The 26,511-nt window shown below is 47.9% G+C and overlaps 2 protein-coding genes across 4 annotated transcripts in view; one reads left to right on the top strand and one right to left on the bottom strand.

Annotated features, from left to right (window-relative positions):
• Rab37 (RAB37, member RAS oncogene family) overlaps positions 1 to 26,511 on the top strand; it is a 73,461-nt gene that overhangs the window by 4,079 nt on the left and 42,871 nt on the right. The gene's annotated exons all lie outside the window — the stretch shown is intronic.
• Positions 21,061 to 26,511, bottom strand: part of Cd300lf (CD300 molecule like family member f) — an 18,643-nt gene continuing 13,192 nt past the window's right edge. For both annotated transcript variants that reach the window (XM_021176599.3, XM_029484144.2), the window contains exons 4-7: positions 25,036 to 25,220; positions 22,865 to 22,887; positions 22,364 to 22,507; positions 21,061 to 21,972 (exon numbers count right to left, since the gene is read on the bottom strand). In XM_021176599.3, the coding sequence (XP_021032258.1) occupies positions 21,796 to 21,972; positions 22,364 to 22,507; positions 22,865 to 22,887; positions 25,036 to 25,220 (529 nt within the window). In that variant the 3' untranslated portion in view covers positions 21,061 to 21,795. The remainder of the gene's footprint in view (positions 21,973 to 22,363; positions 22,508 to 22,864; positions 22,888 to 25,035; positions 25,221 to 26,511) is intronic.

Raw genomic sequence — 26,511 nt, 5'->3', positions numbered from 1 at the left:
TCAGCTGCAGAGGCAGAGGACCCTCCAGTGTTGTAGAAGAGTCATGTAGGATGATCTAGAAGCTTACCACACAAGAAACAGCAGGGCATGCTGGGAAGAGGTGCCCTGGCTCGAGCTCCCTCTGCCTCTCATTTGACTTTTAGCAACATTAATAAGTCTTACTTATCTCCTTTTATGATTTTTAGTTGGCACACAAGCAAGAGGGTTTGGTTGTAACTTCTTTGTTGTGTGCCGGTCATCACTCTCTGTCCTTCTCTCTACAGCCCACCCACACAGCCTTGCTTTCCTAAGCTAGGGAAGATCAGTTGGCTTTACTGTGGCTTCTCTGGTTTGTTTTGTTTTTATGTATATGAGTAGTACACTGTGGCTGTCTTCAGATACACCAGAAGAGGGCATCGGATCCCATTACAGATGGTTGTGAACCACCATGTGGTTGCTGGGATTTGAACTCAGGACCTCTGGAAGAGCAGTCAGTGCTCTTAACCACTGAGCCATCTCTCCAGGCCCCTGTTTACTGTGTTTTGAGTATAGAGGTCAGACACCATAATGCTAAGTATGGGTGTAATCTTGAGAATATGGGACAGATTCAATAAATGACCGTTGCTGTTAAAGCACATATCTAGGGCTTCAAAGTAACTTCAGTGGGTATCACATTGAGTTACCAATGATGCTTTGTGAGAAAGCAGTAGTTCCATGCCCTGAAACTCAGACACATATGCACACGCACATGCACACACACACACACGCACGCACACACACATAGGCACTCCCACAGGAACAGCTCACATGAACCACCCGTGGAGAAAGTATGACTTCAGTGCCAACATCCAGTCCTAGCTGCCCAGTAGAAATGTCTCCCTTCTCAGGGATGGGAGGCATGAGATGTGTGCTGAACCCCATGAAGGTCAAGGTTCACTTCTGGGACTGAGGTTTTCACTTGAGCTTCAGTCAATCCTGACACTGGGAGCCTGGACCAGAGGAGCACAAGTCACTCTTGAGAGACACACAGAGTGGGGACCTGGTGCTGGGAACTTCAGGAGACACTCAGTTCATCAGTCAAACGCTTAGAGCTTTTAAATAGAGTTTCTATTGTTCTCACAAATCTGAATATTTGATGCAACTGAATAATTTAAAGCATAGGGACAACCATGCCGCACTCTTCTCAGAGAACTCTCCATCCTGTCTTGCAACCAGGTCGCTGTCTAGAGCCCTGCAGGGCCACAACAGCAGGGAGGGGCTCAAAAGCAGCTCCTGACTTGGAGCCTTGCGGTTCCTGGCCTGACCTTGAGTTCTAGGCACAAAGGGTGGAGCTTTGGACCCAGACAAGGCAGGACATGGGGACTTCAGTTCCTGCTTACTCGAGCTAAGCTTGTCCCAAGAGGGTCAAGCAATTAATTACTAAGCTGAAGTGAGCCTCCTCCCTGCATCTCAGAAAAACAAAAAGGGGAGAAAGACATGGTTGCTCATTCATTTGTCCCAGGCTCCTCGGTCTTTGTTGAATGATAAAACAAAGCATAAGGCTCTACACTTGGGGCACGACAGAGCACATGCCATGCAGGCATGAGGGCCTAAGTTTGATCCTAGTATCTGTATACAACCCAGACATAGCAGGGTGGGCCTGTAGTCTCAGCGCTGGGGGGGGATCCTTGGGGTTTACTGGCCACAGCAGCTAGCTAGCAGTGAGTGCCAGGTTCGACAACAAAGCATGATACATGAAAGAGAAAGATTCTCAACATCAGACCCTGGCAAACACACACTCATCACTAACACACACATTCACACACATACTCATCACTAACACTCATACACACTCATAACTAACACACACTCACACACTCATCACTAACACATTCTCACACTCATCAATAGCACACAGTCATCCCTAACATTCTCACACTTATCACTAACATGTTCTCACACTCGTCACTAACACACACACTCACACACTCACACACTCATCACTAACACACATTCACACACACATACTCATCACTAACACTCATACACACTCATCACTAACACACACTCACACACAGACTCATCACTAACACACACTCACACACTCACACACTCATCACTAACACATTCTCACACTCATCAATAGCACACACACTCATCACTAACACACACCCACACCCACTCATCACCAACACATTCTCCTACTCATCACTAACACACAGTCATCACTAACATTCTCACACTTATCACTAACATGTTCTCACACTCATCACCAACACATTCTCATACTCATCACTAACACTCACATTTATCACTAACACATTCTCACACTCATCACTAACATACCCATCACTAACACGTTCTCACACTCGTCACTAACACACACACTCACACACTCATCACTAACACACACTCATCACTAACACACGCTCTCATACACACATCACTAACACATACTCACACACATACAATTTGCTTTAAGATTACATCTGTTGTCTCAAATGCCTTAATAAAGGCTCAGGAGCTGGAGTGGGATAGCCCAGGAAGAAATGACCACTTCCAACACGATTTTGAAATGTCCCCTCTCACTTAGCCTCTGACTAAAGTTAACATCTAAAACTGGGTGTCACAGTTGCACACCTGTAAGGCTAGCACTTGGACGACTGGGACAGAGGGATCTTTAATCTAAGGCCAACCTGGGCTACATATTGAGACTCTGGCTCAAACAAACAAGTCACTATCTAAAACAGACAGAATCCCAAACGCTAGCCAGCCTTCCCCCTCCACTGAGCTGTCACCCACAGGTCTCAGAGAAGGCTGCATAAAGCAGGATTGTTCATGAGAGGACTCACCCCCACTCCAAGTTACTAGGCAAAGACAGACCAGTGGAAGACTGTACCCAGTATTCTGTCTCCTCTACAAATCCTTTTTCCCTCAAAGACATCTTTGTCAATTAAAACAATGTAAATGGAACATAGTGTTATGGCCAAAAGACCCAAATTCACAAGAAAACGCTGCTCTGTGTGTGGACAGATACCACTTTTAAGCGGAGGGAACAGCTCCAATTCTTGCCAGATTTTCAACCCCAACTCAAGAAGCAGCCAGAAAGCCAGGGAGAGCAGGCTGCTGGCTGTATGGTGTTCCCATTTGCTCGCTTTCCTCTCACAGGCGCTCAGGAGGCTCTGGATAAATAAAGGAAGTGCAGGTTACATCACTGGCAATCTGGAGCCATCTGGGTCTCCCCAGGGCTGAGGAGCTGGCCCTGCCCAGTTCCCAGAGCAGGCAGCTGGCATGGGGAGAGGCACTGACTTGTTCCTTGGGATAATTTTAACAGGAAATGATGCTGACCTGATCCAGCACTAGTGGCTTTCCCAGTGCCCCCAACATCCTTGGACAACCCATCCCCTTTAATTCCCACCCCCCCCCTTTAATTTTACGACTCCAGGGTATTTTCTGAGTAAATGTTGGAGCTTCACCAGCTTGGGGTGCTGTTTTCTCCTGTGAGATGGTCTGAGGAAAAGGTAATGCTGATGTACATATATTTGTGCGTGTGTGCATGTCTGTACGTATGGATTTGTGTGCACATGGTATAGGTGTATATGTATATGTGTGCATGGTGACTTCTACTCCTAGAACCCAGTGGGACTCTGACTTTTTCCACATAAGACCCTGGGGACTCCAAATTAAAGGGAAGCCACTCAGGAGAGGACAATGAGAGGCATTTGGAAAGTCACAGCCATGCTACATCCCACTGAGCTGGATGTAAACAGAGGTGAATGCCAGGTTGGGCAAGTGTCGAGCACGATACTTACAGCGGCACTAAATTTATCCCAAAGCGCTGTTTGTTTCCTTCCTCACCGGCCTCAAGCAAGACACAAGTCCCCAGGGATGCAAGGTGACTGTAACATCACGGCTCCCTTGTTGAGTTGTGGGGTGCTGAGGGACACTGTTTCCTAGCAGAGACCAGCACGGGCCCTCCTCCCATCTACCAACCGGAAGAGATCTTCAAGCCCAAGTGAGAGAGCTGCAAGCCAGTAGCAAACAACAGGTCTGGAGCCTTTACCTCTCAGTGACCCCAGCAATCAGCACCTGCCCCAGACCTCGGCCTGTGCCTGGAGATGCCACATAGTACAGTTCAAATCAGCCAGCTGTTGAGACCGAACACTCCCGGTCAACAGTTCCTACTTCCCTGAAACCAAAGCCCACGCCCTCCTCCTTACGTGAATGTCCAGTTATCGGTTGATGGATTGACGTAGGATAAGAAAGGTGTTGTTTAACAATCGGGGCTTCACCAAATACCACTGGTGTGCTTTCAGGTATCTGAAGCCACATCACCAGGTATGCATGACAGCTTGCACACGTGAATACACACATACTCACACACACACACAAAAATACACACACACACACACACACATAAACACACACACAATGTCTCTCCTGAGTGGCTTCCCTTTAATTTGGAGTCCCCAGGGTCTTTTGTGGAAAAAGTCAGAGGCCCACTGGGCTCTGGGAGTGGAACTCACCATGCATACACATACACATATGCCATGTGCACACAAATCCATACCTACAGACAGGCACACATATACATACACAAATACACATACATGTACACCATCTCTCTCATAAGTGATAATAATAAGCATTTTCTCTGCATTATCTGGTTTTGTTTTGAGGCTGAGGATTTGTTGTTGTTGTTTCAGAGACAGGGTCTCCCAAGGTAGCCCTAGGTGGTCTTCACTATCCTCCTGCCTCAGCTTCTCAAGAGCTGGGTGACATATGTATGGCTGCCACACACCCAACTCTTGTGGGCCTTTTAACAGTAAACCTTTCGCTTCCCCTTCTTCCTTGCCTCTCTGTTTAAATCTTGCCCCCATGCCATACCCTAGCGAGTCTTGGGTTTTAAAACAAGCAGAAAAGTCCCAGGGAACAATCAGGACTTGTGGACCCTGCCTCTCCGGGGGACCCCTACACTCACACTAAGAAATTAAAACAGAGAATGAAACTGGACTGCAAACTGATTACCAGTGAAGCAAGGCCCGGGGAATTCTTCCTCTTTTGAGGCAGCCACAGACCTTCATCCCTGTGTTCTTCCTTCTTCCCTAGGATCCACTCTAATAGTCTGCTCATTTTTGAACTGTGAAGTGTTGAAATCATGTCTTCACCGTAGTCTAGAGGGACCTAGCAGAACTCATAATTATTAATACAGTTGATTTTTAAAACACATGGTTCCTGTAAAGCAGTTTACAGTTCACAACCTCTTTCTTTAAATATATGCTATGACACTCTCCTACCACACGCCTTGGGAGGAACTGTCATCATTAATTCTGTATTATAGCTGGGAAAATGGAAACCAGATGGGAAAAAAAAAAAGTTATGTGCCGAAGGGCACAGCTGGAATTGTGGAAACTCTAATAATTACGGCAGACACGTACATGGCAGGCCCTTCGACAGAGTGGGGACCGCTCCAAGCATTTACATCTGAGCTCGTGAAGTGGACAGTCGCCCTACTTGGTCTCATTTTACAGACATTAAGATGGCTAAGTTTACATATACCCAAGAGTGGAGTGTGGAGGGACAGAGTTGGGAAGGGACAGGAGCCTTGACAAGAAGGTCACCTGCTTGTCACTGAGATTACAGATGTGTGCTACTGTGCTCAGATTCACTTGAGTTCTGGGGATTTGAACTCAGGTTTAGGCAAGCTCTCTGCCTGCTGAGCCACCTCCACGGCCCCCATAGAATCAGCTTTGCTCTGTCTCTCCGGGCAGGTTTTACACAGACTCTCATGACCCTGTATTGCTCTAGATGCCAGGCCATATTATAATTAAGAGACCATCTGCTGAGGGAATGGGGGCTTGCAGGATTCAGCCTGATGAAGTGTTGACACTCTCTCCCCTCTATGAGGCTAGCCTCAATCTACAGCCCCTGGGACCCCTTTATCCTCTTCCTCACCTGACCTCTGCCTCTGTGTGTGTGCATGGATGGCAGTCCAGTCTTACCACATTTACATTTCCCATCATCCTCTGAGGAACCACTTGACTGAGAGCTGGAGATTGCCCTGGATATGATCTGGTTGCCATAGTGGGCGGCGGGAGGGATGCTTCCTCTCAGGGTCTGCTGTCTATCTGTCATGCCCAGTCTTGTCATTTCCTGCCTCTATTCCAGCCAGTGCCAATGCAAGGCCTTAGGGATTCAGGGCTTGAGAACCACAAAAGACACAAAGAAGCAATTGCAAGGCCCTTTCCTTACATCCACTATGACCCTCACTCTGGATGCACCGCCTGCAATAGTTACCATTTCTGGTTGGGGATTTTGAAACAAAGTTGCAAGGTCAAGAGCCTTCCCTCCCACCCCCAGAAAGCTGAGTGAGTTCAGCAGATTTGCGTGTTGGAAAATGGCTCAGAGGGTGGTGGCTCAGGCAACGTGATACATAGACCGTGATTCCTCTGAAGACTCCTTAAAGGTCAAGGCCTTGAGTCTCACATAGTTTATGTTAGTTTTGAAGGAGGCCAAGTAAGCGCTGCTCTCTGAAACCTAGCTCTAGGGCCCAATTAAATGACTAATTTCAGGGGCTATATATAAAATAACAGGTGTGGACTGGCAAGAGGGCTCAGTGGGTGAAGGTGCTTGCCACCAAGTACGATGATCTGAGTTCGATGCCAGGATGTTGCATTGTGGAGAGAGAACAGATTCCTAAAACCCATCCTCTAATACCCACATGTGTACTGTGATGCACGTGCGTGTGCACGCACACGCGCGTGCACACACAGTGGAAACTCCCTCAGATCCCGGATAAGTCTTACCCATGAAGGTCAGAATGACTTTGGGTCCCCAGATCAAGGATACCTTCAAGTTCATTTCTAAAAAAAAAAAAAAAAAAAGGAAAAAGTTCTCAGCAATGGTCCAAGTTACTCCTGGAGCACTGGAGCAGAGACCTGTGACCAAAGCTTGTCAGAGTCCAACAAGCTCAAAGGAAGCAGGCGCCTCAGTGTACATCCCCAGATACCTGAGTTGCAAATTTCCGGACAAATTAAAAGATGCCAGGGTTCTGGCACTTCACGATGATAGCTCAGCTCACACAGAGAAGCTTGGGAACAATGGCTGCTGAGACCACGTGACCTCCAGGCTCTCATCCTCCGGGCCCTGAATCAGATCTCTTTCAAACGGCAGGGTCCAGTGCCACAAACTCAAACGAAACCGGAAAATGAGCAGCCCACCTTATCCACCGTGGCTCTCCAGCACTGCCTGCCCTATGTGTGTCCTCTCTTCCAGATCACCTGCTCCTACCACCTCCCTCCCAACCCCCATCTCCCACCCCACACCCCACACTGGCCTGATCCTGAGGACCATCATTACTTACCCCACTCTGCTTCTCAGGCAGCTTGCTGGCAAAAAGAGCTACACTAAGAAGACACTAGCCGGGAGCCGGGCGTGGAGGCGCACGCCTTTAATCCCGGCACTCGAGGCCAGCCTAGTCTACAAAGTGAGTTTCAGGATAGCCAGGGCTATACAGAGAAACCCTGTCTCAAAAAACCTAAAAAAGAAAAAAAGAAGACACTAAACCCAGGCTTTTGTCACAACTGCCTTAGTCCTTAGCTGACTGTCTGTCCTTGGTCATGCCCCTCGAAATGCCCCTACAACCGTTAGCAGAGCACACCCCTACCATCATAACACAGGCGTTATTACAGGACATGAAGAAGGAATTCCTGTCGTCATGACCCTTCGGCGTGTTAGTGAGAAACCCAGCTAGACCGACTTAATCAAGGAAAATAATCCATCAGTCTAGTGTTAGTGTGCGGGGGTGGGGGGCACCACAGGTGTATATGTCTCCCTCCCTCCCTTCCTCCCTCTCTCCCTCTCCCTCCCTCTCCCTCTTTCTGTCCTCTTTCCTTTACCCCTCTCTTTCCCCTTTCCTCCTCCTTCTTTCTCTCCCTTCTCTCCCCCTCTCTCTATGCCTCCCCTCCTTTATCCCTTCTCCCTCCCCCTTCTTTCTCTCCCCTCTCCCATCCATTCCTTTCCCTCCCTCTCCTCCCTCCTTCCCTCCCTTCTGTCTCCCCCGCCCCTCCTCCTCCCCTCTTCATGCTTTGCTATGGGTGGCCTTGATTCACAGGTGCGCCCGCTCCTTGTAAAGTCACATGATCATTAGAAGCTCCTGAATCACAACTTCACAGCAACCAGAGTCAACCGAGACCCGAGGCTCATTGGAGGCTGCAGTGGTCACATGCTCATCCCTGAACCAATCATGGTGGAGGCTGAAACAGTCACTTGACCATCCCTGAACCAGTCACTGTAGCCAATGGACAGCATGGCTTAAGCACAAACGACAAGCCTTCCCTCAAGTTTCACCCCAGCCCTAATGATCAACACTGGGAGGGCAACTGCGCGGTGGCGTAGGCTTTCAAGACCAGCGCTTGGTAGGCAGAGGCAAGCAGATCTCTGTGAGTTTCTGCCAGATTGGTCTACATAGTGAGCTCGAGGCTAGCCAGGGCTACATAGTGAGACCCTATCTCAAAGACAGGAGGGGGAGGGGAGAAGAGGGAATAGGAAAGGGGGGATTTCGAGAGGTGCTACTCCACCCCCCACCCTCCTGAGGGCGAGCCATTTCAAAGCAACAGATGCCTCTGTGGTACTCCTGGGTGAGGCTGAGTCTCAATGTTTTTAAATCTGTAATGAGCTGAAAAGGAAATGAATTCCGTCATTCAGCCAGGCCTGAACTGTCGGTGTCCCACATGTGGTAACAGTTATGACTGAATAACTTGAGTCGCTAATGACCCGTCTTAGGAATGCCCTGGTCTGCTCAATGGAGCTGCTATGTGGGGCTGTGAAGGCAGACTCATCCTCTGGCTTGGAATAGACGTTGCCCTGAGGGAAACAGATGATCCCGCTGCCAAGCAAGAGGTTGGTGTGAGGCAGAGGAATAGCACTCAGGAAGTATAGCAGTGCAGGCGGCAGTGAAAGGACCTTCTCTTTGGGACCAAAGAGGGCAGACAGCCTGAACAGCCTATTGCCACACAAAATGGGGGAAGTAAGGCCGAAGGTCTGCTAGACAAGACGAGCTTCATGGCTGTGTAATTTGTGCAAGCACACAGAGAACTGCCCCTTCTTCACACGGCCTGGGCTCATTTGGATGCTCAGCAGGGCCCGGCTGAATGATGAAGTTCATTTCCTTTACAGCTCATTACAGATTTTAAAACATTTGATTTTTTTTTAAAGAAATATTTATTTTGTGTATATGAGTACACTGTCGCTGCCCGCAGACACACCAGAAGAGGGCATCGGATCCCATTACACATGGTCATGAGCACTGTGTGGTTGCTGGGAATTGAACTCGGGACCTCTGGAAGAGCAGTCAGTGCTTTAAAACACAGAGCTCTCTCCAGCCCCGCCTTGGTAATTCTTATGCAAGGAACCCATAGGCCATTCCTACCTGATCATGCAAATGCTGCAGTAAAGCCCCCTTTTACTAGTTTTGACATCCAGTTATAAAGGAAGGGGGAGGGAACCCGATTTCCCGCCAAGTAACTCGGGGTCCAGTAGCAGGATAAACACGTGTGTGGCTCCAAGCAGCAAAGCGACAGGGTCCAGCAGTGGGCGTGGCAGAATGAATGAGCAAGAAACTCCACCCTTGAGCAAACAGGTTCCAGGCTGGGGGAAGGGAGACCACAGTTCCTACAGCCACAAAAAGAGAAAAAGGAAAAAACCTTAACGGGTCTGCCTGTGCCTCAGGGGGTGAGTCTGGGCTGCTCCTGAGGGTGCCTTCCCCTCTGGTGACCTCACATCACTCTGTGCCTTGAGTAATGGGGAGGGGTCATCCCCTGCTTTGGGTCAAATGGCACAGGAGCAGACAGCTCTCCTCCCCTAGGTATAGCTGTGTCAAGAGCAGTGCTTGGGCCAGGGACAGGCTAGCTGTAGAATAGGGTCACAGGCCACCTATGGGATAAGTGGCTATAATGGGATTGAGAAAGAAGTCGGAGGCCTCTCTCTGATTCAAGCGTGGTAACGGACTAGCAATGCACTTTCATTACTGCCATTAGAGAACAGAGGCAGCTGTTACAATAGAAGCAGCTGTTACCAGGAGGCAGGGGAAGTAGAATCACTCCTGCATGTTTGGGGCCAACCTGGTCTCTGCCTAGAAAGTTCCAGGTCAGCCAGGGCTAAATAGTGAGAGTGTGTCCCTCCAAAAAAAAAAAAGTAAATATATGGGGTTGGAGAAATGACTCAGCTGTTAAGAGCACATCTGGATCTCCCAGAGAACCCAAGTTTGGTTTTCAGCATCCTTGTCAAGAGGGTAACTATTATCTATAATCCCATCTCCAGAGGGTGTAACCCCCTTTGGGGCCTTCTCAAATATGCATCCCCATCCACAGACACACACAAATACATACAATTCAAAATAAAATATAATATTTTAAAGAAGAGGGGGTTCTAAGAAATCTTACAATTATACAGTGAGGAAATGAGATCCTTTGAGAGTATCTTCATTCGTAGACTTATTATGGTATGTCATAATAATTGTTCTTTTTTTGTTCGTTATTGCTAAGAGCCTCTTACTGTGTCTAATTTATACATTAAAATGTTGGTGTGTGTGTGTGTGTGTGTGTGTGTGTGTGTGTGTGTGTGTGTGTGTGTTGCTGGACTTCGGCTGCTTTGTGGGGTCCCTTTTTCTTTCACTCCTCTTCCTCCACCCTTTCAACTCCCTATCACTAGGTTGGAGACAAAGAAGGATAGAGGGGGAAGGGGGCAACAATCGTTAGACTACTTCCTCCTACTGATGAGGGGTGCTGAGTTCCTTGGGGCGATTATGATGTTTGCTGTCAGGATATCCAATTACTTCTTGTCCCTTTGTGTATGACTACAGCAACCAACAGCCACCCACCAACAGCCCACTCTCTCAGGGTCCTAGCATCCTCTATATTCTCTGAAAAATCCCCAGCGTTCCAAACGTCACACAGTCACAGGAACTATCTGCTGCTGGCAAAATCATGTTCCTGTTAGAGCATGAGACAAATCACAGCCACCTGCTGTGAAGCAGTCCCATGTACCACCCCTGGGGTTGAAATTAAAACATATTCCCATAATATGTATATGTTTTTTAAAAGAAACCAAAATTCTCACTGCATATATATGGATGGATGGATGGATGGCATATGTATAAATAGAATAAATGGATGTATGTGGGGTTCTTACCATCCACCATTACCTAAGTGCATCTATGGGGTGCTTGGAACACATTGCCCAAGAATCAAGGGGAACTTCTTAACCATATTTTTACAGGAAATCAAGCCAGACACCAGATTTCACAGACATCACCTCTGTGGTTGGTGGCATCTCCTCCACTTTGTCCCCTCTCATGGACTCTCATATCTTACAGAATCTAATGATTAAACACTCTCTATCTTCACCCTGCCTCTCTTCTACTTGCTACCATCTGAACAGTGGAACATTTCTATGAACGGCCACCTGGGCCCTCGGACCTTCCTTCTTCTGCTTTTGTGGCTTATTAGTAGTAAGGGAAGGCTGTGTGGACTCTCAGAATGAGTAAACCATATGCACTTTATGGCTCATTCCAGTGACCAGCAGGCAGAAAGGCCAAGGGCACTGTCTCACACCCAGGCTGTGATCTATTGCTTCTTTTTCTCAGAGACCCCTCAGCATAGGGGGTTGGAGATGGTACAGTGCTTGTCATGCAAAGATGAGGGCCTGAGTTCAGTTCCCCAGCACCTATATAAAAAGCCAAGCAATGTGTGGCATGGACACACAGGCACACACATACACACATGCACACATGTACACACACGCTCATGCACATACATGCATATGCATAACCATACACACAGGCACACACATACACACATGCACACACATACACACATGTACACACATATGCACACATATACACTCACATATGCACATACACATACGTGCACACACACAGGCATACACACATGCACACAGGCACACACATGCATATACACACACTCACACATACACGCAGGCACACATATACATGCATGCACACACGTACATACACGCTAATGAACACACAGAGGCACACATGCATGCACATACACATGTGCATGCACACACATTTTCTCTCTCTCTCTCTCTCTCTCTCTCTCTCTCTCTCTCTCTCTCTCTCTCTCTCAGAGCAGATCCTCAGCTTCCTAAAGAGAAGGCAGCATTCTTCCTGGGAACACCAGCAATGAGAGAAGGTGTGCCTGCTTGCCAAGCAGCCAGCCAATAACCAATTTCTTTGTTCAAACACAGCTAGCCACTGGCTCATTGCCAACAAATGCTATGGAAATAAGAAGTGCTGCTGAGACCTGCCAGCTCATCGCATAGTTCACCTAATGCAGAGTCCTCTGGTGACTTTGCTCATTTACACAAGGCAAGGATGACCAGTGTAGGACACCCCCCCACACTCCATTCACACACACAGCTAGCACACTATGGGATTAAAGGTGGCTGGGTTTGGGGCTCATAGGTGGGTGATGAGGGAGGAACAAAGAAGGAGACTCCAAACCTTCCACAGACCTGGTTTTTGATTCTAAGATCTGTCAAACTGGAGAAGCCTTTGCCTTGCTCTGCAGTTTCTGCCACACAGGGCTCCCCTTGTCTCTTCCGAATGCCTGACCTCCCAGAACTTCCTTTGCCCACCTTAGCTCTAAGCCCATCCTTAGACAAATAAGCAAGTTGCCTTTCCATGAAGCAAGAGCTGCAAATGCTCAGAACCCAGAGAGGGACATGTGAGGATGAGGTCACAGGGAAGGGACGTGCGCTGAACCAAGAGGAGCTTGACTGAAGGGCCCTTTCACAACCGATGGATCATGGGGTCCACATGAGTGACATCTTCAGTCAGCATTCAGACAAAATGCATGGTCTGCTGTTTGAGGCTCTGGGGTGGGGCAGTTGGGGTACACACAAGCTGGGCCACAGAGGAGAGAAGCCACAATAGAGAACGTGGGGACCAGAGCTATGGCTGCCAGTCCCTCATCCATGTGTAAGGAACAGCCCTTCACAGAGTAGTAGCTCCTGTGTGGAAAATTATGCAAACACAGCAAAAATAGATGTCGGCATCACAGCGCGACTCTCATCTCCTGGGACAGTGTGTCGGTCAGAGGATAACCGTGGATGCCGTTCCTCGGGCACCATCCATCTTGTTTCCCATGTTTAATGTTAGTGTGGCGCGTGCATGTTCTGGCATGTGTGTGGATGTGCATGTGTGATGGGGCTGAGTGTGCAGGTGTAGCCCGAGTCTGACATCAGGAACCATTCTTCACCTTATTCACTAAGGCAGGGTCTTTCAGCTCAATCCACGGCTCACCAATATGGTTTGTCTGTCACCCAGATTGCTCTGGGGAGTCTCAGTCTCTGCCTTCTGAGTCTGAAATTATAAGCCAGCAGCCACACCCGCCTAGTATTTAGATGAGTTTCTGGGCATCCAAACTCCAGTCCTCGTTCTTCTGTATGTATGCATGGCAAGCTATGTGACTGTTGGGCCATCTCCCCCAGCCTGCCTACATTTTTCTTTTGAGACAAGGTCCCCCACCTGGAACTTGCAGAGCTGGCTGAGGCTGGCTGGCCAGTGAGCCTCAGGGGTCTGCCTGCCCGACTCTGCCTGACCAGCAGTTGATGGTAAGTATATGCCACCTCACTCGACTTTGTAAATGGCTTCTGTGGATCAAACTCAGGTCCCTCCTACTTACAAGGCAAGCAACTAGCTAACTAAACAATATCCATGGGATACAGTATCCACAGCCACTAACTAAACAATATCTACGGGATACAGTATCCACAGCCACTAACTAAACAATATCTACGGGATACAGTATCCACAGCCACTAACTAAACAATATCCACGGGATACAGTATCCACAGCCACCTTAGCAAATAGCTTTATTGTGAGCTTGAGGTTCTTTCTTTTAGAAAAAAATAAAACAATTTAGTAACAACTTTCTTAACTTATGCAACTTATTAGATGAACCAATGTCCTTCAGTCTCTTAGTGAAACACTGAATCCACGTGGCATGCTACCTGCTCTCTTTGTGGTCTTCTCTGGGAGGCCCTTGCTTCTGTTATCCCCACAGAGACACTTGGTTAGCCAGAGTCTGTGGTTCAGTGGCCACATTTATCTACACCAGAAATACATGTCCCTGATGATAATATCATTGAATGAATTCCTCCATGTATAAATAAATGCAGCATATAAACAGATATTACATGGAGTCTGGGGATGGTTCAGTAGGTAAAGATATTTGCCACTAAATCTGAGCATTTTGTTCAAGTGATGGATGCCTAAAGTCCACATGGGAAAAGGAGAGAACAGACCCTTACAGGTTGTCCCTGATTTACACACACACACACACACACACTCGATTAATGTTTGGAACTATATTAACCAATGAAATAATAATGTGAACAGGACTGTTATTTCCACAGAAGTGAAACTGGATTATTTTTAAAAATCTACATAAAGTCTGTATTTAAAAAAAAAAAAAGCCATCAAGAGCATGGGAGCTTGCTAGGGATTAAGAGCACTGGCTGCTCTTCCAGACAACCTGCGTTCCATTCCCAGCACCCACACAGAAGCTCCCAACATCTGGAAGGCCAGTTCTAAAGGATGTGATGCTTTCTTCTGTCCTCCAAGGACACCAGGCATTCATGTGGTGCACATACATGCGTGCAGGTACTCGTGCATATGTGCTTTAGAGAAGTAAATAACACGCTGCCAAATTAAGGATTCATTAGGGCTTAAATATGAAACGTGCCCCCATAGGTTTCTGAACTGGAGACTTGGTTGACAGCTCGCAGGCTTTGGGGAAGCAACTGGATCCTGAGGTGTCTGAACTCACTAACAGATCCATCCCTTGATGGAGTTGTAATCTAACGGCATTGTTGGGAGGTGGCAGAGAGTAGGCGTGCGGACTGGCTGGGGGAAGCAGGTGACTGGGCAGGGTCCTTAGAGCCTTACCTCGAGCTGTAACCCCTTCCCGAGCATCTGTTTCCTCTGCTTCCTGGCCATTATGATGACATCTCTTCTTCATTGGCTTCAGAATCACGAGCTAAAGCAAACCCTCCCTCCCTCAAGTGGCTCTGCCCAGGCGTCGGTCACTGTGACAAGCTCGCATAGAAGGGGTGAGGGACTGTCCACCCACAAGAGAGAAAAACGTAAGAGTGAAGAAGAAGTTTGGTCATATTGCTTCATAGCTAGCCAGAAAGTTGCTTCATGTTAGGGAAGCCGAAACACAAGACAATGAAATCTATACACAGTTCACACAGGAAAAATATGGGCGAAAACACCCCTCAAAAGAGTGAAAATAAACAAAACAAAGGCCTTAACTCTACATTAAAAACCTCGGGAGAGAGGCTGGGATGGTGGCTCAGTGGTTAGAGGCACTGGCTGCTCTACCTAAAGTCCTGAGTTCAAATCCCAGCAACCACATGGTGGCTCACAAGCATCTGTAATGAGATCTGAAGCCCTCTTCTGCTGTGTCTAAAGACAACTACAGTGTACTTACATATAATAATAAATAAATCTTTAGGGAGAGAGAGAACGCCAGATCAATCCCTAGCACCCGCATGGTGGTTCACAACCACCTGTAACTCCAGCCCCGGGGCATCCAATACTCCCATCTGATCTCTTCAGGTCTCTGCACACATGTGCACATACACGAACACACACCTGCATACACATAAATAAATAACAATAAAGCTTTAAAAAACGTATCAGCACATTACTACAAGCTAGATGTTTGAAGTCGGAATAAAACATTTATCTGTTTTATGACTCCCAGGTTTAATTAACTTTCGATACATCGGCCAAAACCAGTTCCATTTTCACTGGCCTAAAAATGGACAAGCTGGAAAAATGAAAGACTGACCACTCCACCTGCGCTTCCTATTCCAAAACCTTCATGGTGCAAGAAATCAGTAGACTCGAGCTATCTGGTCTTTCTAAGCCTCATGTGTCAAATAAACTCTATTTTTCAAGGTGTCAGACCAAAGACTGGAGATAAAACCTCGTGGTAGAGAGCTTGCCTACCATACACAAGGCCCCACATTCAGTCCACAGTACAAAAACAAAAACAAAGAGTCCGGCCAAAGTGGCCTCTTCAAGCCAGCATTTGCCTTTCTGTTTGTTTGTCCGTTTGTTTGACACAGGCTCTCTCTATGCAGCCCTGGCTGGCATGGAACTTTTAAGCCAGATTCTCCTTGAACTCACAAGGGGACAACACTTGCCTCAGCCTCCCGAACACCGCGATTAACGGCGTACACCACTAGGCTTGTCTTCAACCCAACATTTATCTGAACTACACAACCTTTAAACCCCTCGGATGACTCAAAAGAAAAGTTCTGACCTCTGAAGTCAACATGAAGCACACAAGTCCCCAACGGAAACAATCCAACACTTCCTAATGTTGAAAACATTTGTGTATTTTATGTATGTGTATGTATCTGAGTGTGTGGATATACATGTATGCAGAAGCCTACATAGGTCAGAGGAAGGCATCAAATCCATTGGGACTGGGGTTACAGGCTGCTGTGAGCTTTTCTGTGGGTGCTGGGAACTGAACCCGGGTCCTCTGCAAGAGCAGCAAGTGTTGATAACCACTGAGCCATCTCTCCAGTCCCCTCCCAATTTACATCAAGTGAAATCTTTACATATTAATAATTCAAAAGCCAAAGGAGGGAAACCCCAGAAACGTTGGTTGAGGCTATAAATAAGCAGGCACTTGGCCAAAATGGAGCGCCACATTATCCTGGAGCCAATTCTAACACAACACGTTTTCCTGGAACCCGTACATTGAGATTGGTAAATGCCACCCTCACTCCGTCCCCAGCAGCACACACCCAAATCCGTTGTCTTGCGGTAAATGTGCTGGCCAGCCACCCAAACACTCCTGCAAAGCCCTTAAGCAGCAGGATATGGAGGAGACAGTGTCCAGATACAAATCAGTGCTGCTTACAAGAGTTTCCCTTCCAGCCTCTCACGCATGCTTGCTGGCTTCCTTCCCCCATCCTCCGACCTCCCCAGCATCCTCCAAACCCTAGCTTACGTTTGACCAAATCAAACAGGCATAGACCCTGACTCCAGCTGTCACAACCCAACTTGAAAAGAATCTAGATGCTTCCATCAGGACCACAGGAGGGAATCTGCTTTGTCAGCTACGGAATTGGCTAAACCAGTACATGTGTCGACTCTACCTTCAGGGACTTATTTAGAAATAAAACGTCATCAATTCAGATGGCTGGAATCTGGGATCAGAACATGCCAACCAGCCATGTGACTTTCTTACAAATGTCTTTCTCAGAGCCTGCCTAAGGCAATTCAAAGTTTCCAGAGTTTGGCTGGCAGGATGGCTCAGTGGGGAAAAGGCACTTCCCAAACCTGGCAACTTGAGTTCAAACCCTGGAACCCTTGTAGAGTTGGAAAAAGGCAAGTGACTCCACACAATTGTGTTCTGACGTCCACACTGGTGCCGCGACACGTGTGTGATCCCTCCATACAAACATGCACAAAATAACCACTGATGACTTATTATATTTTTAAAGAACATTCTATTTTCAACTGTAGGGTGTGTGTGTGGGGGGGGGTATTACATAGTTCTCAAGTGTTAAAAATAAATCTACTTCTCCTCCCAGCCCCTCCTTCCAGAATGACGACTCTGAGACTAATTATTTATTAATTAATGCCTAGGCCATAAGCCTTGGCTTGCTCTCTGACTTGCTATAACTTACTATCCTTTTTATTCTAACCTGGGTTCGGCTGTGTGGCCAGCTTCCTCTCCTCATCCTCTTATGGCCATCTCCTTAGAATTCCTGGGCAAATCTCACCTTTATTCTATCCTGAGTTCAGCTACCTGCTGGCTTGCATCCATCTTTTCAGTGTTCCAGGGCTAATCTCTCCTTTTATGATATCCTAAGTTCATCTGTGTGGCTGGTTACCTCTGCTTCTGACCTCCTCTGTGTTCCCAGGCGCATCTTCTCACCCCTGACTATTTCCCAGAATTCTCTCTCTGCCAGATGTCTCTTCTCCTATTTCCTGCCTCAGCTCATTGGCCATAGGCTTTTTTTTAAATTGACAGATATGCTTATAACAGATTCTCTCTACATTCAAGCATGAATTTTGCAGATGTCAATGCTGTGTTACAATGTCAAAAGTGTAGCCAGCCAGGCAGCCAAGAACCCTCAGTGTTACAATGTCAAAAGTGTAGCCAGCCAGTGCAGCCAAGAGCCCTCATTTTCAGCCTATATTCATTGACCAGAGACAACCAACGCCCCTGGCTTCTTCAAGTCAAACCGAGCAAACTGCTAGTCTTCCCCCTATTCCGGGTTTGAGTCTTGTTGTTTTATTTTGTTTTATTATTATTTGAGACGAGGCTGGCCTATAGCTCACCGAGTTTGTGCTGCGCAGGCCCCATACTGGGATGAGAAGGCCTGTACAGGGTGGGGCACGGTGGTATACACCACGTCTGGCCTTGTATCAGAAGCTTCACAGCAAGATGACTCGTGAGAATCTGTGATTGCACATAACAGCAAAAAAGATGACTTCCTCGCTAAGCAGTGTGGATGTGTCTATTCGCTCTGTCTAGTGTCAGACTGCTGAAAATAACCCAGAAATAAATGTGGTTTATGCACAATAACTAAGGTGGAACATCAACACCCTGATGCAAGGCTTTGACTCTCTCTCTCTCTCTCTCTCTCTCTCTCTCTCTCTCTCTCTCTCTGTCTCTCTCTCTCCCCTCACCTCTGGACCTTTCTGTTTAAAGATCTATATGTAGGCATATAGATCCATCTTGCTCCATAAATCTCAAAACATCCTGGGTCTCAAAACAGTCTTGAAGTCTTCTTGTAGGTGTGGGTTAAGGGTGACGGCCTTTAGGATGTGTTGTGCATGGTGGCAAATTCATGTCTTTTCACCCCAAATTTTGTGCAGATTAAAAGCTATCTGTCTTGGGGCTCACAGAGCCTGAGCTACCAACCAGGGAGCATGCAGGAGCTGGACCTAGACCCTCTACATGTTTGTAGCAAATGTGCAGCTTGGTGTCCAGTGAGTCCCCTAACAAGTGGAACAGGGGCTCTAGGTCTCTGTTCCTTGCCAGTGGGTCCAGCGAGGACTGGGGTAGGAGGACTGCATGTTTCCTCAGTGGGAAAGGATGTGCCTAGACTTGCTGAGACTAGATGTCCCAGAGTCGGGTTTTACCCAAGTGGGGCTTCCTGAGAAGAGAGGGGGACAGGATTTGTAAGGGTGGAACTGGGTGGAGAGAAAGAGGGGGGGCTATGATCAGGACATACAGTTAATTAAATTAAAATAAAAACAAACACAACCCCCCAAAACTGCATGTCTTGGCTGGGCAACCCAGCATTTGGAGAGACAGTGGCAGGCAGAACTAAGTTCGAGGCTGGCCTGGTTTATAGCTCGAGTTTCAGGACAGGCAATACTACAAAGAGAAACTCCATCTTGAAAAACAAAAATGATAAGAATTATAATAATGATAAATAAAAATTGTGCCTTACACACACAAAAAACAAAAACAAAAAACAAAAACAAACAAACAAACAAAAAACCAGTATCACTCCAGACTAACCAGCCCAAATGGCCAACTCAATAGTCAGGTTTGGAGCTAGAGAGACGGCCCAGGGGTTAAAAGCACTGGCTGTTCTTCCAGAGGACCAGGATTTGATTCCCAGCACCCACATGGTGGTTCACAACCATCTGTAATTCACGTCCCCAGGGACCCAATGCTGTCACAGTTACATGTGTGGTGCAGTGTCAAAGATACATACATCAGGCAAGCATTCATACACAAAAAATAAAAATAAATAAAAATCTCAAGGAATAGAATAGTCACGCGTGGGGTCAGCAAGATGGTTTAGCTGGTGAAGTAGTTGTTATGCAAGCCTGAAGGTCAGAGTTCTGTGTCCAAACCCCACAAGGTGGAAAGAAAAACTAATGCCTGCATGTGTCCTTTGACCTCCATTACTCGTGTCCCTACCCATAAAAATAAAGGGGTAGCAAGTGATCCGCCCTGAGAAGGACACAGTGTTACTTTCTTAGTCAGCTGTCCACTGCACTAACAAATTATTGGGATGGTAATTTATAAGCTCGTGGTTTTAATCCACGGCTTCCTGACTCTGTTGCCTTGAGCTTGTGGCCAGCACGAACATCGTGGTGGGGTGCATGTGGCAGAGAAAAGCAACTCATTTCCCAGTGGCCAGGAAAAGAGGAGAGGCCAGAGTTCCCATTTCGCCTTCAAAGGTATACTCCCTATGACGTCACTCCCTACCATTAAGCCCCACCCTCTAGAGGTTCCACTGACTCCCAAAATAGCCACAGACTGGGGATCAAGCCTTTAAGTGCCTGGCCCTTGGGAGACAACTGGAACATCTAGTCAGGAAAGAGAAGAGGCTGGTGTGAGCTGGGCATGGTGGTGCACGCCTTTAATCACAGCACTTGGGAGGCAGAGGCAGGTGGATTTCTGAGTTCGAGGCCAGCCTGGTCTACAGAGTGAGTTCCAGGACAGCCAGGGCTATACAGAGAAACCCTGTCTCGAAAAACCAAAAAAAAAAAAAAAAAAAAAAAAAAAAAAAAAAAAAAAAAGAGGCTGGTGTGGGATGGATAAAGCGGACTAAGGGAAAGGGAGAGTAGATGGAGTTAGGGTTCACATGGCAAACAGGGGTCATGGGTTCCTTGCGTCCTCAAAGGCAGTGGAAGAAGCCACGGAGGTTATAAAGCAGGCGCCATCAACTCTGAACTTTGAAAGGACTAAGCTGGTTGCTGGGAGGAGCATTAAGTTGGGCAGAGGAAGAAAAGAAACCAGGCAGAGAAGAAATGGCTGCTCTGCCTAGGCTACATCATCATGAAACCAAGGATATCTTCTGAGGAGATATGAAGGCACTAAGCCCGATGTCTATAAATGCTCTAAGACAAGAGTGGTGGCGCACACCTTTAATCCCAGCACTTGTGGGGCAGAAGCAGGTAGATCTCTGTGAGCCGGAGGCCAGCCTGGTCTACAGAGTGTCTAGAACGGTCTCTAGAGTTCCAGAACAGCCAGGGCTATGTAGAGACCCTGTCTCAAAAAACCAAAGGTAAGGAAATAAATAAAAACAATGCAACTTTATTCTACAATTCTGAAAGTACACAATCAATTCAACTCCACCCAACCCTTGACACTGGCAGACCTAATCGCTACCAAGTGCTCCGCTCAGGGAACAGAACAGTCTGATACTTGGCCTTGCTGGCTGCCGGATGTGTAACATCCTGGCTCCTTCTGCATCCCTCCACCTTCTGCTGCTTCTGTTGTTCTCTCTCTCTCTCTCTCTCTCTCTCTCTCTCTCTCTCTCTCTCTCTCTCTCTCTCTCTCTCTCTCCCTCCTTAAAACAGACCCTTGTGGCTATATTTTGGGCCTACTTGGATAATACAGACTCATCTCAAAATCCTAACTTAAACACATATGTACTTATCTTTCTTTGTATAAAATAATTTACAGAATATGGGTATGAGGATGAAAATGTCCTGGGGGGTGGGGGAAACCCATATGAAAAACAATAAATAAAGGTTGGTTGCTATTATTGTCATCGTTGTTACGATTTACACAGCATCCCTGAAGCAGCCTGCCTGGTACCTTCCAAGGTACATTGGCTATAAGTGGGGATGTGGAAGGAGCCTTAATTCCCTGGAGCCCCCTGAGGTTGAACTCCAAGCTCAAGGTAGAGCTGAAGGCCATGAGAGACGGATGGACAGAGTTCCAGTCACCAGCTGGGCCGGGTAAGGAAGCAGGTACAGAGGCAGATGTGTAGACACATGCTCCAAGCCGCCTTCAGAGACCAAGATTAAGGCGTGGCTGCAGGCAAGGGCCTCCTGATGCTGCTGTACGCTGTGGCCTCCTCTTCAAGGCCTGCCCTGGGAACATGGGTGATGGGGCAGCCAGTATTGCCATAAGTAGGCTCCTGACCCAAGCTGGCCAAAGTCAGAGCAGCATATGAAACCTCCTCCCTGGGAAAGGGAGCCTGGGATATAGAAGGTGACAAAGTCAGAGTCTGAAGGGGAACAGTGGCCACCCAGTGAGACAAAAATCTTAGAGGAGGCAGGTCAGGTCTCCCATTCTGGTAGGAACCCCAAATAACCTTCAGCCACAATACAACAGAGCCCCCACCTCTGCCCAAGGAGAAGCACTTCCTACGGGATCCTGAGCCACTGGGACAGCCTGGCTCTTCCCTGCCCAGTGTTCGGACCAAGACCTCTGGGTTGAGATGTGGCTTGGAGACACTTCTGAAGCCGCTTGCTCTGTTCAGACCCCACCCTCATCAGCTGTGTCCAGATGGGTATGGAGTTCACTTCCCAAGGGGGTGAGGTAGAGAGGGGCAGGCTCGCATCTCCACAGCCCCATGAAAGACGTACCATGGTGACATATTCCACTTCCTCTTGGTGGTCCTTGCCGGAGGAGGACATGGAGGAGCCCTTTTTCCAAGAGGAGCCAGGGGAGGTTCTGGGCTGCTTCAGGGACAGGTTTGCATAACAGAGATCACCCTCCAGAGACTGTGCCTGGCGTTTGGGGGACACAAGACGTGAATCATGGAATCAGCCTATAGAAACAGAGTCTACTTTCTCTGCTTTCCTGTGACCCATCCTCAGCTCTTTGTGCTCTCCATCCCCAAACCCGTTATCTACCCAGGCCTCCCCGAGTCTGGCTGTTTCTAGACCCCTCACCTTCTTCCTCTGGCTGCTTCTAGGCTTCTCATACCACACACACACACACACACCTGCAGGGCCAGGAATCTATGGATACTTTAGTTATGTGACTTATCTGATGCTGATGCGTTTGGACCTAGAGGCTCCCGGGAGGTGGAAAAGGGGAGAGAAGCCTGCTGGTCTCTTTGTCTGGCCTCTGGGATACTTTACCTGCTCTGATGGTGGCCCAGCAGCTACAAGACAAAAAAGAAAGAAAGGAAGGAATCTGACATTAGAAAGCCCGTTCTTGAGACTTGTGAGGTCCCTACATGCAAGGAAGGGAAGGAGTGGGGTACAAACAAGGCTCCAGGTCAGACCAGAGATATGGTTTCAATCCTGTCCCTTTGGGAGGCGCACTCTGTGGCACTGGGCATCTCTGAGGTGAGCGTTCCATTTCTCCATCCAGAGAAATCTCTTGACTTCATTGAATTGTACAAATGATCGGTGGGTGGCCCTTCTGGCTCTCAGCTATCCTGGAGTTGAGATTCTCCCTGCAGGATCCTGGGTTTCATTTGTAACTTGGATGTATTCTGGTTATTCCTTCACGGGACACATCCTTCAAAGCCACCTCAAGGTCATGCCTGTTTTTACTAGCAACTGGACCACCTGGTCCTTCCTCTCACGGCCCTATCCCACCTCCTTCATCTAAATTCTACTTCATCTTCAGCCAGGCTCTGAGGCACAGGGTGGCCCTGCCTGACAGCTGAGCACTCTGGCCCCAGCTAGATGCCTGAGCTGGGTCAGCAAGGCGTGGACCAAGTTTTTTGAGGGGAATGGGAAAAAAGAGGGATTTCTGGATTTTGTAAGGTTTTTTGTTTCCAACCCTTGACTCTCCTCCCTGCCCACATCCCATGTCCTTCTCTTGAGACAAAAGAAAAAACAAAGAATCACCCTCAGGTTTTGTTTTGGTTTGGTTTGGTTTGGTTGTTTTGGTTTTTTTGCTTTTAGCTTTTTGGTTTTTGTTTTTTTGTTTTTCAAGACAGGGTTTCTCTGTGTAGCCTTGGCTGTCCTGGAACTCACTTTGTAGACCAGGCTGGCCTCGAACTCAGAAATCTGCCTGCCTCTGCTTCCCAAGTGCTGGGATTAAAGGTGTGTGCCACCACCCCCATGCACCCTCATTTTTTAGTATCAAATGACCTCACACCTAGAAATAGAGAGAATACTTGAACTTGGTCATGGTTGATGCTTCTGGGAGCAGAAAGGATGAATACTAAGCAGGGTCCCGGGCCAGCAAGATGGCTAGGTGGTTAAGGGTGCTTGCTGTGGAGCCTGACAGCCTGAGTTTAATTCTCAGAACCCACATGGTGGAGAGAGAAAACCAATTCCCATGAGCTGTCCCCCGATCTTCACACGTGTGCTATGGTATGCACAAGTGGGTGCACAAATGCACACACATGCACACACAACTTAATTTTTTTTCCTAAAAAATGTCTATTCTAGCCAGGCATAGTGGTGCACGCCTTTAATCTCAGCACTTTAAAGGCAGAAGCTGGTGGATCTTTGTGAGTTTAAGGCCAGCCTGGTTTACCTACGTATCGAGTTCTGGGACAGCCTGAGCTACATAGTGAGCTCCTGTCTTGCAACAAATAAATAAACAAAATGTCCTAGTCTGTCCTCTGAGACTGTAAGCCTCCTAGGCTGGGGGTGAGGATGGGGTGTGTGTCATGGGGGTGGGGGAAGTGGAAACACCTCAGGTTGAGAGCTTTCTGAGAAACGTTCCACAATTACTTGAAAATGTGGAAGTGAAACCGGACAGGAAAGGGCTTGGTTGACCTTGTGATCTCTGAGAAATCTTGTAATTCTGCAAGAAGGGGGTCTTCCCTGTAAAGCAGGGGTACCCAGAACAAATAGGTCAGCCTGGGATGGGGCTGATGGGCAGAGAGGAGCGGATGCTAGCATCACAGCGGTGCTTCCGATGCCAGAAGACACAGCACTAACTCACATATGTACATGCACCTACACCATGTGTCTGCATGTTCTTGGGTCTGTGGCTGTTAATGTGTGTGTCTTCCTAATCCCATGTGAGCCCAGCACCTCCTCCACAACCGCATTTCCCTAGAGTGGGCTGCTCTCCAAAAGCCACTATCACCTCAGCCAACAAGACCAAAAGAGGCAGGTCAGAGAGGAGCAAGGATGGGCAGAGCAGGCAGCCGACTCCAGATTCTGTACTTGGGGTTCTAGCTCCAGCTCTCAGCCAGCCTCTTGGGCTGCCAGTAGATGGTGGCCTTTCCAGCACAGTACAGGGATGAATGGTCCCTCAGACCCCCTCTTAGAAGGCAGTGCTAGTCATTAGCCCACATCACCATCCAACCAGCCCCAGTCTCAGAGTCAGACACACTCACCTTTCTTCTGTCTCCTCACCATCCTCCAAGCAAAGAGCAAGGCCACCAACAGGAGAAGCAACAGGACTGCAGAGATGACTGGGAGGAGCACTCTGAGATCCAGAAACCCATCACCGACGCCACCTTTGCCACCGCCACTGTCACCACCGCCATCATCACCACTGCCACTGTCACCACCGCCATGCCTGGAAGGGCAGGGGGACATGTGTACCCCAGGCCTAAGCCTCCCTGCTCTGAGCCCAACCCAGCCACCTTAGATAGCAGGGGACAGCCAAACACCTTATGACCTTCAGAACTCTGGTTTTCAGCCAGGGGACCCTCACTCTGAACACCTTCAAAGGCTGTGTGCCTGTAGAGCGAGGGCTGGAGAGATGGCTCAGTGGTTAAGAGAACTGACTGCTCTTCCAGAGGTCCTGAGTTCAATTCCCAGCAACCACATGGTGGCTCACAACCATCTGTAATGGAATCTGATGCCCTCTTCTGGTGTGTCTAAGAGTGCTACAGTGGGCTCATATACATACATACATACATACATACATATTTTTTTAAAAAAAGAACTGTAGAGCGAGAAGGTTAAATCAGGCTTCCTTGAGTCTGTGCATGCCCTCTCTAGAGACTGAAGAGTGTCTGTAGCTGCACTTACCAAAAGACTATGATTGTGACCTATGTGCATGGAGGGTCTTTTGCAAACATGACTGAGTTACAGTAAAACCATCTGGATGAAAGTGAGCCCAACCCAACGCCCGTGATCCTTGTTCGAAATTTGGTTGGGGTGTTTTTTTTTTGTTTGAGTTCTTGTTCTTGTTGTGTGGTTGTTGGTTTGTTGGGTTTGGATCCTTGAGACCGAAGCTTAGATAGCCCAGATTAACTTTAAACTCAGTATGTAGATGCTCACTTGCCCCTGCTTCCCAAGTGCTGGGATCACAGTGGGCATGACCACTCCTTACTGAGAGAGAAACCTAGGCTGGACACACATAGGGAGAAGTCACGTGATGGAGACAGGATCCCAGTGACACAGCTAGAAACAGCAGCACTGCTGCCAACAGGGGCTGGGAAGTGCTGGTGGTTTAGAGCGCTTGCTGTTCTTTCAGAGAACCCAGGTTCCACCCCCAATACCTGCACATGACAGCTCACAACTATCCAGTTCCAGGGAATCCGAATCCCTCTTGGAGGTCCCATGGGCACCAGACACCAGTGTGGTTCGCAGACACACATGCAGACAAGCACTCAAATACACAAAACAAAAATAAATAATATTTTAAAATATATAAACTATTACTGCCAAATCTAGAAGCTAGAAGAAAGGCTTGGAAGAAAGGCTGTCCCTTTGAAGACTATAGAGGTGGCTGTATTTGAAGATAGGCTCTCTGAGTGAGGTCATTGGGATCGGCATTAATCTAAGGCAAACAGGGTCCTCACAAGAAGAGACTAGGGGCTGAGAGATGCTAGCCAAGTCAATGAAGTGTTTGATTTACA

The sequence above is a fragment of the Mus caroli genome, unplaced genomic scaffold, assembly GCF_978045245.1.
Source record: "Mus caroli unplaced genomic scaffold, Mus_caroli_1 scaffold_13, whole genome shotgun sequence".
NCBI lineage: Eukaryota > Metazoa > Chordata > Mammalia > Rodentia > Muridae > Mus > Mus caroli.
The sequence above is the reverse complement of the archived record's forward strand: the minus strand, read 5'-3'. Positions and strand labels throughout refer to the sequence as shown.